This window comes from Coturnix japonica, chromosome Z (genome assembly GCF_054131305.1).
Source record: "Coturnix japonica strain WE chromosome Z, WE-NBRP24, whole genome shotgun sequence".
Taxonomy (NCBI): Eukaryota; Metazoa; Chordata; class Aves; order Galliformes; family Phasianidae; genus Coturnix; species Coturnix japonica.
The window spans coordinates 48,975,830-48,988,339 of record NC_140702.1 but is presented as its reverse complement, the minus strand read 5'-3'; the positions used below and the strand labels follow the sequence as shown (position 1 = coordinate 48,988,339).

Genomic DNA, 12,510 nt, shown 5'->3' with positions numbered 1-12,510 from the left:
GCTGTCCCTAAAGAAGTCATATGGGTGACAGTTAAGAGACCAAGGCAGGAAAGGGAGCCTTGTGAGCGGTGTCTACTATAGGCCACCTGATCAGTCAGAGCCTGTTGATAGGCTCAGGAAAGCCAAAACCCTGCTTGAATTGAACTCCACAAGGGATGCCATAAAGAACACGTAACTCTTCTACATGTACCTCAACCAGAAAAAGAAAATCCAGGAGGGCGTAACCCCCTTGTCAGTGACACACGCAGGCCTGTACAACAGACGAGGAGAAGGATGAGGAACTCAGCAACTTTTTTTGCCTCGCTCTTCTCTGATAACTGCTCACCACACAGCCCTCAAACTTTGGGTTTGGTAGGAGGGGGTTTCGGAATCTACATCCTCACTGTAAGCAAAGATGAGGTTCATGAGCACCTGAGGAATCTGAACATCCACAAGTCTATGAGTCCCAAGGAGATGCATCCCAGCCTCCTTGTCCTATAGCTTTCCAAATTGCATCTGCAGCCCGTTGTTATATTGTTGTAGTATATTCTGGCTACAGTATTGCCAGCTGTAGCAAACAATCCATTGGCTTTGAACGATGCCATCAGCCAGCAGACCCTTGCAGCACAATGCTTAACCTCTCTCTTAGTGAGGATATGCAGGAGGGGTCCGCTAATTGCCTGTTCTTCAGCAAATGTGCTCTACCCCATCCTGCCCTCGGTTGTGTTCACCACTCCAATGACCAGCGATTTCTTTATCCCAGGTCAGTCCAGCTGACCCGCTCCTGCTGAGGTCTCTCTCTGCGTCGCTGTGCTGGTCCCGATATCACATTGGTGTCACTGTTTACTGGGAGAAACGGACTCAGCCACTCCAGGATTGAATAGCAGAGACACTTTATTGGAAAAAGAGTAATTCTCATAACCATAATTCCTCTGATTGGTTGCAGCAATAAAGCTGTAAAGCCCTTCTACCACTGATTGCTTAGCATACAGTGAGCATGTGGTGTTCGAGCACACAAGCTTTCTCTCATTAACTGGCTACAGGCAGTTTCTTTTCTGGTCATGCTTCACAACTTCTGTGTGTTGTGCTTCCACAGCTGATACTTCCCCAAGCCGAGAGCAGTCCTGGTAACAGGATGGCAGCCAGCACGAGGTGAGTGCAGGCATGGGGTGGGCACGAGGAGGCAGAGAACCCATGCTCAGGCTCCGCCCCGCAGCGTGTCACAATTCCGAGGGCGGGTGGGCAGCATTGTGGTGTCATCGTGCTCAAGCTGTGAGTTCAGAGAGGTGACCCGCCTCTGCCATTGCGGTCGTGACCAGCGTTTAGCGATGGTTGACAGCAGCTCTCTCGTTGTCCTTATAACCCTTGCCCTTCTCTACGGCCTCATGTTTCTTGTGGCCGGAGTTATCCTGCTCACTGTAGCCCGAAACCTGCAGGTAGGGGATATTTTGAGGGTGGGGATGACTTGCATCTGGGGGATTTGGGGCTGGGGGAGTCGGGAGCAGTTTTTCGAGACCACCCAGGAGCATGACTCAGGAGCCATGTCCGTGTGTCCGCAGGCCGGCAGACGACGCTTGCGGTTGAGGAAATGGTGGCAGCGAGCAGCAGCACTGAAGCCAGGTAGGTCCTGTGAGGGCCAGCCCATGCCCCAGGCCTGCCCAGGAGCATCCATCTCCAGGCTGGGCTGAGCCTCTGGGAGCAGCTAAGCCCTGTTCATCGTTCACATGTATCAGCACCAATGTTCCTTCTAAATTTTAATAGTTTAATTTAAAAAGGATGTGCCTGGCTCAGAGCATCTCTGGAGCTCCTGTTGCCCTGTGGCTCAGTGACCTTCCCTGTTTTACAGGTGCCAAGAAACACTGCAAGCCATGGAGGCGCTGCAGTAAGGCTGACCAGGAGCTCCAGCAGCTGCTGCTGTCGGAGCTGCCTGAGGTCAGGCCTGTGCTGGGCCCTGACTTCCTGCAGGCAGCCTGGAAGGATCTGGAGGAGCTGGTGGAGCGGAACAGCCTGCCATGTCACTGCTGCACTTCAGCTGAGATCCAAAGCTGCACTGGAAAAGGCAACATCGACTCCTTGAAAGTAGCCAGCAGAGCACAGACAAAGCTGTTGCCAGTCTGCCCCACTGGATGCCTGTGGTGCGCTGATACCTACAGAGCCCTCACGGTCCATATAGCCCGGAAAAGCCTGGAAGTGCGCATGGCCGCCCTGCCCAAATTGCTCTTGATCTCCCATCAGCTGGCACGGGAAAGACAATGCAGCCATGTCCTGCCCAAGCCCATCAAGCCAGGGCAGACCCAGGCCAAGGGCAAATGCACTGCAGGCAGCGTTCTCAAGAAGAAACAGAAGAGTGACCGTGGTGTACCCAGCCCTGGAGATTTCCCCATACTGATGCCATGCGCCCCCTATATTCTGTTGCCCTGGGACGTGGGTCAAGCCAGGAAGACCATCCAGCAGAAGGCTCAGACTCACAGCCAGGGCCAGGCTCAGGCACAGCAGCATCCCCAGAAGCAGTGCTGCCCCCAGGAGTCGGCAGAGATTGCTTTGCCTCCGAGCCACGCAGCAGACAAGGAGCAAGAGCATCCCACAGCTACCGTAGCGCTTCCTGGCTCAGACAACACATCAAAGATAAAGGATGCCAGCTGTCAGACAGACTGTGCAGGCTTTTGCGTGACTGACATCAAATCCAGGAGCCAGTGCGTCAGCAAAGCGCATGCTGTCATCTCAAAGCTGCAGCTCGGTCCGAAGACCTTTGGGAAGCTCTCCATGCACGTGGCCAGAAAATGCCTGGAGATAAAGCTTCGCTGCTTACCTGAGTTAGTGCGGAAGTCCATGTGGCGGCAGCGTTGGATGTCCCGCACCCGCCCAGCTGGCACCATGGCATCAAAATCCCAGCTGGTTAACGGATACTTCCCCATCCGTCGGTCTCGATTCCTGAATGAGAAGCGCGAGACCCTGGAGCTGCACATCCGCTCCCTGAAGTTGAAGCGCTGTGAGAACCTCCTTATCTCAGCCAGTCCATCGAAGCCTGCAGTGTCCCAGGAGGAAGAATCTACCAGCTCGTATGTGTCTGCAACATCCGTGGCATCTTGGGCTGAGGTAGGCCCCAAAGGACAAAAGCAGCGGGCCCAGTCGAAGAAGTCCCCTAGCAGAGGCAAAAGCAAGCGGAACGCCGAAGTGAAAGGCCCTGGCTTTCCAACTGCCAGACTAGTGTTCCGATACTGCCCTGCACTGTGGCCCGAGCAAATAGTACCTTGGTTTTAGGGAAGGCGTGCGTGACGAATGAAAAGCCACAGGACATTGCTTCTAAGCTCATTCACCTTAGCGACAAGTCGAAGAAGGACAATGCACCTTCTGCAAAAAAGACGTTTTTTTTTTCTTTTCTAGATAAATAAGTGTGTCTCTTTATCTATTTCTAAATATGTATTTTTTTATCTATAAATAAATTTTTCTATTTTTCTAAAGTAAGTGCCTAAGAGCTTTCTCTACGGGGGCCCTCCTGGGGATTGAGGGGGGAGATGGGCTCAGCATGGAAGCTGTGCTGTTGCACAGGAGGACGTGCAGATGAGGATTGTAAAAAGTTTGTAAATGTTCGTTCGTTGTGTTGGTTGTAGAAAGTTTGTGAATGTTTGGGAAGGTGGATGTTGCTGAGGGGCGCTGTGCGGGAGCGGGGTCGAGCGGGCTGCCGGGTTTTGTAACCGCCCCTGCGGCTCCTGCTTGCGAAGCTCCTGTTTATGCTGCTTCCCCCCCTCCCCCCGCCCCGGACTGGTCTAATTCATGACAAGGAGAAGCCCCGGCAAGTTGGCTGGAGCTTCTCCTCCCCTGTGGCCGTGCCTTGGGTGCAGCTTGGGGCTTTGTTGACCCATCTGGAGGCACAGCACCAAGTCCTGACACCGCATGGGACTGCAGGCTCCCACAGCACCAGGAACAGGCCGTCAGCTCCTTCTGCAGGCTGGCACATTGACGTGCTGCATGGTAAGTCCTTTGGTCACCTTGGCCTGTGATCCAGGAGTCATCCCAGCCTAGTCTGTGGGGATGGGGATGGGGAAAGCAGCATGAAGCTGGGATAACAGAATCACAGAATCACAGAATGACCCGGGTTGGAAGGGACCTCTAGGATCATGTAGTTCAAGCCCCCCTGCCTAGCAGGGCCACCAAACATACACATTTACTAGATCAGGTTGCCCAGGGGCCCATCCAACCTGGTCTTGAACACCTCCAAGGACGGGGCATCCACAACCTCCCTGGGCAGCCTGTTCCAGGGCCTAACCACTCTCCTACTGAAGAACTTCCCCCTAACATCCAACCTAAATCTTCCCTTTTTTAACTTAAAACCATTTCCCCATGTCCTGCTATTGTCAGCCCTTTAGAAGCGTTTACTCCCCTCCCGGGAGTAAGTTCTCTTCAGGTATTGAAAGGCTGCAATGAGGTCACCCCGCAACCTTCTCTTCTCCAGGCTGAACAAACCCAACTCCCTCAGCCTGTCCTCATAGGGGAGGTGCTCCAGCCCCCTGATCATCTTCGCGGCCCTCCTCTGGAGGAGGAGGAGCCAAGTCCTGCCCAAGCCCATCAAGCCAGGGCAGATCCAGGTCAAGGGCATGCCCCCCCTATATTCTGCTGCCCTGGAACGTGGGTCTAGCCAGGAAGACCATCCAGCAGAAGGCTCAGACTCACAGCCAGGGCCAGGCTGAGGCACAGGAGCATCCCCAGAAGCAGTGCTGCCCCCAGATTGCTTTGCCTGTGTGCAAACTTGTCTGCTGCGGAGATTGCTTTGCTCCTTGTCTGCTGCAGAGATTGCTTTGCCTCCGAGACACGCAGCAGACAAGGAGCAAGAGCATTTGAGCAGCAGATACGTTGCAACGGGGAGCTGCGCTGGTGGAAGGTCAACCGGCTGAGGAGCGTGATCCTGGCGTTCCTGTGCCAGGTGGGGCCGGACAGGGACACCCAGATGCAGTGCATAGAGCACGCCCTGGTACCCATCACCAGCTGGTGCTGTCGGAGCTGCCGGGGCGCAGGCCTGTGATGGGCCCTGACTTCCTGCAGGCAGCCTCGAAGGATCTGGAGGAGCTGGTGGAGCGGGACAGCCTGTCATGTCACTGCTGCACTTCAGCTGAGGTCCAAAGCTGCACTGGACATCTGCAGTACCATAGCGCTTCCTGGCCCTGGCAACACCTGGAAGCTAAAGGATGCCAGCTGTCAGACAGACTGTGCAGGCTTTTGTGTGACTGACATCAAATCCAGGAGCCAGTGCGTCAGCAAAGCGCTTGCCGTCATCCCAAAGTTGCCGTTCGGTCAGAAGACTTTTGGGAAGCTCTCCATGCACATTGCCAGCTCGCCGCTCCTGTTTACGCCGCTTCGCCCCCCCCGACCCGGATTGGACGGACTCCGGACTGGGAGCGGAGGCACCTGGCGGCGGGGAAAGGGGCGGCGGGAAACAACAGCCCCCAGCAACAAGAAAGAGTAAAGCCTGGTAACAGAGACGGCGCAGTCGCAGAAGCACGAGAGCCTGGCCACTCGGAAGAAATGACTATAAAAGCAAGTGGCCAGATGGTGGGGGGCTGTTGGCTCCCCGGCCCGGCCAGTGCTGTGGTGCTTGTGATAGGTTACTCAAATTAAATAAATTATGTATGATTTGGAAGCGGATTTGGTCTAATTCATGACAAGGATAAGCCCCGGCAAGTTGGCTGGAGCTTCTCCTCCCCTGTGGCCGTGTACCAGGAACAGGCCGTCAGCTCCTTCTGCAGGCTGGCACATTGAGGTGGTGCAGGGCAAGTCCTTTGGTCACCTTGGCCTGTGATCCAGGAGTCATCCCAGCCTGGTCTGTGTGGATGGGGATGGGGAAAGCAGCATGAAGCAGGGATAACCAAGGCTGCTGAATAGTGTCCGTTATCCTCCCAGCACAGGCAGCCACCAAAGAGCTCCCTTGCACTGGCCACACCGTGCATATGGAAAGAATAGGGTTCTTGCACTGCTGATGCAGCTTCTGGTCACTCCCACTTATCTCTTAGGCAGCCTGGAAGGCCAAGCATATCCTGGGCTGAATTAGAAAAGGGGTGGCCCAAGTGATTAGAAAAGGGGAAGGGAAGTGATTGTCTCCCTCCTGTGAGGCCCCATCTGCATCATTGCATCAATAGACAAGGGAAGAGTCACCAATGCCTATCTATCTTGACTTCTGTAAGGACATAGAGATTTTGGAAAGGGTCCAGAGGAGGGCCACAAAGATGATCAGGGGGCTGGAGCACCTCCCCTATGAGGACAGGCTGAGGGAGTTGGGTTTGTTCAGCCTAGAGAAGAGAAGGTTGCGGGGTGACCTCATTGCAGCCTTTCAATACCTGAAGGGAACCTACACCCAGGAGGGGAGTAAACGCTTCTAAAGGGCTGACAATAGCAGGACATGGGGAAATGGTTTTAAGTTAAAAGAGGGAAGATTTAGGTTGGATGTTAGGGGGAAGTTCTTCACTAGGAAAGTGGTTAGGCCCTGGAACAGGCTGCCCAGGGAGGTTGTGGATGCCCCGTCCTTGGAGGTGTTCAAGGCCAGGTTGGACGGGGCCCTGGGCAACCTGATCTAGTAAATGTGTATGTTTGGTGGCCCTGCCAGGCAGGGGGGCTGGAACTACATGATCCTTGAGGTCTCTTCCAACCTGGGTTATTCTGTGATTCTGTGATTCTGTAAGGCCTTTGGCACAGTAATTCACAACATCCTTTTCTCCACATTGGGAAGATATAAATTTGATTGGTGAACTTTTCTACAAATGAAGAGTTGGATGTAAGATTGGGTCCAGAGAGAGCCGGTCAGTGGCTCAGTGTCTGGATGGAGTTTGGTGATGATTGGTGTCTGCCAGGGGTTGGTGCTGGGGCTGATTACCTTTAATATCTTCAGTAATGATACTGACAGTGGGGTTGAGTGCACCCTTAGCAAGCTTGTGGATGGCACCAAGCTGTGGGGTGCAGTTGACATTCCAGATGGACGGGATGCCATCTGGTGGGACCTAGACAGTGCTGAGCAATGGGCACAAGTAACTTTATGAGATTCTATAAATCCAAGTACAAGATGTTGCACCTGAGCAGAGGCAAACCCAATACCAATACCACCTGTGGGATGAAAGGATTCAGTGCAGCCCTCCCAAAAGACACCTGGCAATGTGCCCTTGTGTCATGGTTTTGTAATGTTGCTGTCAATATTCCACATCACAACATCATGTGCAGTATGGATCACTGAAAGGTTCATACTCCAGTTCCGTGGAATAAGCCCTGAAGTTTCCTGTTCATTGTGGGAGAGTCAGACCAGATGGCCATCAGAGGTCCCTTCCAACTCTGAGGTTTCTGTGATTCTATAATTCTGTGAAAGCTTAGCACCTTAGAAGACAAACATTAAAACTATTATACAAGCCAGGTACTTGACCAGGAAATTAGAATTTGGAGCCTACTAAGTGAATTATCCTCAATGAGAAATTCTGTTATTGTCTCCAGAGAGAACAGACTTTTATTCCAGTCAGGCAGTTATCCCATCTGTTCCCTTCTCACAGGATTTCACTGTTTGTTTTTGTTAGTTTGTTTGTTTTAATGGTCAAATATTCTGTTATCAGAATACAATAAATTAGTATTTGCTACCGTCTAGTGGTAGCATTTATTTTATTGCCTCTACATGCTTTGTTCTGCAATAACGTTCTTTTCTCCTCGGAAATTCCTAAGCTGATCTTGACTTCATGCTTCTTTGCAGTAGTAAAGGCAAGGAAGGAGAAGCCTGCGTACTTTTAGTGATGGATCTTTTTACATTCATGGTGATATTTTTCTCTTCCTTTCCGAATGTTTTCTTCTTTAAAATGAAGAGAATTTTGTCTTCAGCTTTTTGTTGAAGGATTTTACTGACACCACTGCGACATGGGATGACGACATCCAAGGTACGTTAGGAGCTAAACTTGTGCTTTCTGCTACCACCATCAGTGAAGGAGGGTGAATTTAATTAGCTAAGTGAAAAGAACACTTCAGTATTTGAAGAACGTGAAAGCTGCAGATGGATGCTGGTGTATGAAATGCTCACTTCTGTTATAGACCACGCATGCTGTGCTGCTACTCTGTAGCTCTGTAGGTACCGGGAGCAATTTATGTGTTTTGAAGAACTGTCCAGCCTGATACCTCATCTTTGCCACATTAAAAGATAGTTTTGTTGATGGCTGTTGGAGTACACAAGCTCTGATAAGACAGTGCAATAAGGTAGCAGAAAAAAAAAAAAAAAAAAAAGAAAAAGAAAAAGGAAAGCTATGAATGTTAAACGTGGAAGGCTGCATTGTGCCCAAGTATCAGTGTGCAGGAAACATGGCCTGCAGCACTCCTGGGAAAGGGTGATGGAAGATAAAGAAGGCTGTGTCATAACATACCTTTGATGAAGAGAAAGCACTGGGAAAAACAGATGTGGCATCCCTGAAGTCATCACTCTTAAGCTTGTCTGAACCTTTTTTTCCTGCCCCTGCGTTGAGTACAGATACATGTTGGGCAGAGAAATGGCTTGAGAGCAGCCCTGAGGAGAGGGCTGTGGGGCTGTGGGTTGAGGTAAGATTCAATATGAGCTGGCAATGCGTGCTTGCAGCCCAGAAGGCCAACAGTAGCCTAGACTGCATGAAAAGAAGCGTGAGCAGGCTTTGAGCAAGCTGGTCTAGAGGGAGGTGTCCCCTCCAGCAGGAGGGCTCCCTGGGATCAGCCTTGGGAGCAGTGGGCATCCTGCAGACGGCACGGCTCTGGGAAGTCCCGCGCGTCCCTGCGCGCAGCGCGGCGCCGGCGGGGCTCCGCCGAACGGGGAAGGGGCGGCGCGACCCCGCGCCCTCCCAGGCACCCCCGCTGCGCCGCTGTCCCACCGCCCCCCGGGCCTCCGAGGGGCGAGCCGACCCGCCTCCGTCCCGCGGGGGCCGGCCGTCAGGGAGCCCGAGCCCGCGCCGCTGAGGCGGACGGAACCGCCTCTCTTCGCCCCGCCGTTGGCTCCGACCGGGAGCCTGTGTGAGGCCGCCGCTCCGCAGTGGAGCCGCGGCCGGGCGGGCGGCACCGGGCATCGCTATGGAGAGGAACCCCATCCCGGTGCTGACGGTGCAGACGACGCCCTACGAGGACCAGCGGCCGACGGGCGGCGGGGGGCTGCGGCGCCCCACGGGGCTCTTGGAGAGCCAGCGCAACTACCTGCCCAGCTTCGTGCAGAGCCTGCTCTCCTCCGTCGATCTCCGCGACCGCCAGGGCTGCACCATGGTGGTGGGCAGCGACGGCCGCTACTTGAGCAAGACGGCCATCGAGATCGTCGTCCAGATGGCCGCGGCCAACGGGGTAAGCTCTCCATGCACATGGCCAGAAAATGCCTGGAGATAAAGCAGCTGAGCCCTGTTCATGGTTCACATATATCAGCACCAATGTTCCTTTTAACCTTTAAGAGTTTTATTTAGAAAGGAGGTGCCTGTCTCAGAGTCGTATGTGACTTGATATTCTGAGATTCATGGAATCTCAGAACTGTGGGGGTTGGAATGGACAACTGGGGATCATCAAGTCCAATCCTGCTAAAGCAGGTTCACGACAATAGTTTTGTTCTAGGTTCTATCATTTCACTCAAGAATCTTGGTTGTATTTCAAATAAATTTTTGCATTGCTATGGAATTTGTGGGAGAACTTTGTCTTAGAGACTGTCATTGATCCGTATTACTAGCAGCAGGAGGAGTAAGAACATATCTCTGACACGAGTGTGGTAACAAGTGACTTAAGGTTGCAAGTCAGGTAATTTAATGACTGTTATTTAGAGACGTAATCTTGGTTTTCATATCCTCAGATTTCTTGTCAGAGGTCCAGTTACTTGTTTTGTTGCTTCTGTACTGGAAGAGCTTTTTCAATTCACCAAAACAAGCAAAAAATAAGAATTTCTCTAGCCTAGTTTGGTGGACTTTTTTTAGCTACAGGTATGAGTTAATAAGGCAAACTAATCAGGTTACAAGTGCTGTGCTGGGATATGCTGGGAGTTCTGAAAATACTATAAATGATTTCAAATGTGATGATAGTTGTGTGGAAAGGAGTGCTTAAAGCAGCTAATGGTTTTACTCCATTTTAATGTTCTCCCTTTAGGTATTGTATCTGTTGTTTATGCAAAGCATGGATTGCAGGTATGATACTGGATTTCCCACATGTTTTAGATAAACTGCTACCCAGAACAGCTGTTGCAATGATGTTCATTTTGGTTAATTTTTTTTACAATTGCTTTAATTCTTAGAACAAATAAGGATATATTTCGTTTATTGTGGCTCACTAGTACTGTGTTTTGAACAGGAACAAAGAACTGATAAGCATGCAATTTTCAGCTTCTTACCAATGCAGCAGCATCTCTGCAAAGAGTTGTCAGGTTACTTGACATGTGATTCATGGAATCTCAGAACTGTGGGGGTTGGAATGGACAACTGGGGATCATCAAGTCCAATCCTGGTAAAGCAGGTTCACGACAATAGTTTTGTTCTAGGTTTTTTTATAATTGAATGACTGTAATGGCAGCTACGGGGAGGAGAGGTTAGAGGGTTGGACTACTACATACTGGATCGGATTAACAGATGATTTAGTTGCCTGGAAGTAGAATAAAATGTCAGGTAACAGAGGCATCTAAGTAAAGTGTACTGGAAGAACAGACCTACAGAACAGTGAGGATTGGTAAGTGCAGAAATAGTTTTTCATTTCTAGCTTTTTCATTGATAGTTGGCCATAAAAACAGTTCCTTACAATGTAGTAACTTAAGCGGTATGAATGAAAATCATACATTGTGTAAAATGATTTTGGCATAGTTTAAATGCAAATTAATTTGAGCATTTTTTAAACATGCTTAATCCAGTTGTTTTAATTATTGTCTAGCACTTGAGAGAGGAGAAGCCAGAAGGCCTTGTCAACGAAGCGTCTCGGTATGGATATCAAAACCACTTTTTTAATCATAGTCAGTGACTGCACTGTGCGGAAGATCATTCAAAATTGATTCTTTTTCTTTTCTAAGGTTTTCCCCTCCCTTGCTTTTAAACAAAGGTAGAAAACAAAACTTACTCTGTACTTCATTTGATCATTCTGCTTAGATATGAATTTTCTAATAAGTAGGTTGATCTGAAAATAATGCCTCCTCTTTTTTTTCCATGGAAACTACAACAGATAGAGTAGAAATAACAGGTTGAAAGAAGCTCAACTTTCAGCTACAAAAACAGTTTTCAGTATAGTCTCCTCACCATTAGCTATACATTTTTGCTAGCAGTGAAAAAGCCTCAGCATGCTGTGCTTGTAAACATTTCAGTGGCCATGGCTTGTCTTTCATGTCACTGGCTGCTGCTACTTTTGTCTACTGAAATGCACAAGCCACAAGTAACCTAAAGAAGCTAATACTGTAGTCATTCCACGATGTTTTAGTTGGCTGATGGTTTGGTTAATGTTTGCCTTCCTGTACTAACAATCTAGTAATTTTACAGTGCTATGAGAGACATACTGCTTCTGCCTTACAAAAAACTGCTTGTTCAAGGTGTTCTTTTTTCTTTTTCCAAATGCATAGGCAGGTTGCATTAGCTGATCTTGTAATCGTCAATAAAACGGATTTGGTGTCAAGGGAAGAATTGAATAAAGTCAGAACAACTGTCAGGTATGAAATTTCTGGTATAACCGTGACATTGTACATGCTCAAATGTTATTAGAAATTAGATCTCATGATTGTTCCAACAGATCGTGTAGTGAAAAAGAGCAGTGAGAAAGCAGTGAAAAAGAGTCTGCCCCTTTCTGGAGATGTTTCCAGTGCATTTATGTGCTTCCACAGTCTTACCAGCTTGCCTAAGTAAGATTTGATGTTACCTGCTCAGAAGTGTAGAATTATAGAATAGAATCAAAGAATGCTCTTAAGTTGGAAGGAACCTTCAAGGACCACTGACTCCAACCTCTGGCTCTACTCAAGACCACCCAAAATTCCAATTCTATGTCTGAGAGCTTTCTCCAAATGTTCCTTGAACTCTGGCTGCTTGGGGCTGTTCCATGTCTACCGCCCTCTGGTGAAGAACCTTCTCCTAATACCCAAGCTGACCCTCGTCTGGTGCAATTCCACACCGTTTCCTTGGCTAAATTAGGCCTAAAAAATGCCTTATAATAGACCTTTGTCTTAAGTGCTCACATTCTTATACTATTGGGCAGCTGTTGCCATTTGTCTGAGTTAACTACGGGGGGCAATGTCTGGTAGTCCATACATGTTTATTAGCAAATATAAAGGGGTATGGAAGATATCTGAATAATTGTCATGGATGTAAAAGAACCAATGGGCTGAATCAAACCAGTGTTCAAAGGTGTGTTCCATCTTTCTCAGTACCCTGACAGACAAAATGGAATATTGAGAAATACTTAGCAACGTTATTTGTGGTTCAGACTCTTGAGAATTCTTAACTTTGCAGTTTGTACTGGGAGAAGACAAATGCAATGTTCAGTAGTAATATTTTATTGTCAGAAGTTGTGAATTTTGACCTTGGTTCGGATATAAAATGTCACAAAAGCAAACTTTTTCTTGAT

The 12,510-nt window shown here is 49.5% G+C and overlaps 2 protein-coding genes across 2 annotated transcripts; both read left to right on the top strand.

Annotated features, from left to right (window-relative positions):
• The first annotated feature begins 1,847 nt into the window (after positions 1–1,847).
• LOC146753985 (uncharacterized) lies at positions 1,848–3,432 on the top strand. The gene is made up of 2 exons (XM_085530071.1): positions 1,848–1,861; positions 1,917–3,432. Exons 1-2 carry the CDS (start codon positions 1,848–1,850, stop codon positions 3,238–3,240), a joined length of 1,338 nt encoding a protein of 445 aa, XP_085386197.1. The 3' UTR covers positions 3,241–3,432.
• Positions 3,433–7,862: 4,430 nt separating this feature from the next.
• Positions 7,863–11,488, top strand: LOC146753984 (uncharacterized). Its single transcript, XM_085530070.1, has 4 exons — positions 7,863–7,877; positions 8,634–9,285; positions 10,069–10,106; positions 10,840–11,488. The coding sequence occupies exons 1-4, from the start codon at positions 7,863–7,865 to the stop codon at positions 10,924–10,926; spliced, it is 792 nt and encodes a 263-aa protein (XP_085386196.1). The 3' UTR covers positions 10,927–11,488.
• The last annotated feature ends 1,022 nt before the right edge of the window (positions 11,489–12,510 follow it).

What these genes read in the sequence shown, in the direction of transcription:
- LOC146753984 (XM_085530070.1), top strand. An exon ending in AGATGGCCGCGGCCAACGGG is followed by an intron (nt 9,286 to 10,068) that starts GTAAGCTCTCCA and finishes TTCTCCCTTTAG; the next exon opens with GTATTGTATCTGTTGTTTAT. An exon ending in ATGCAAAGCATGGATTGCAG is followed by an intron (nt 10,107 to 10,839) that starts GTATGATACTGG and finishes ATTATTGTCTAG; the next exon opens with CACTTGAGAGAGGAGAAGCC.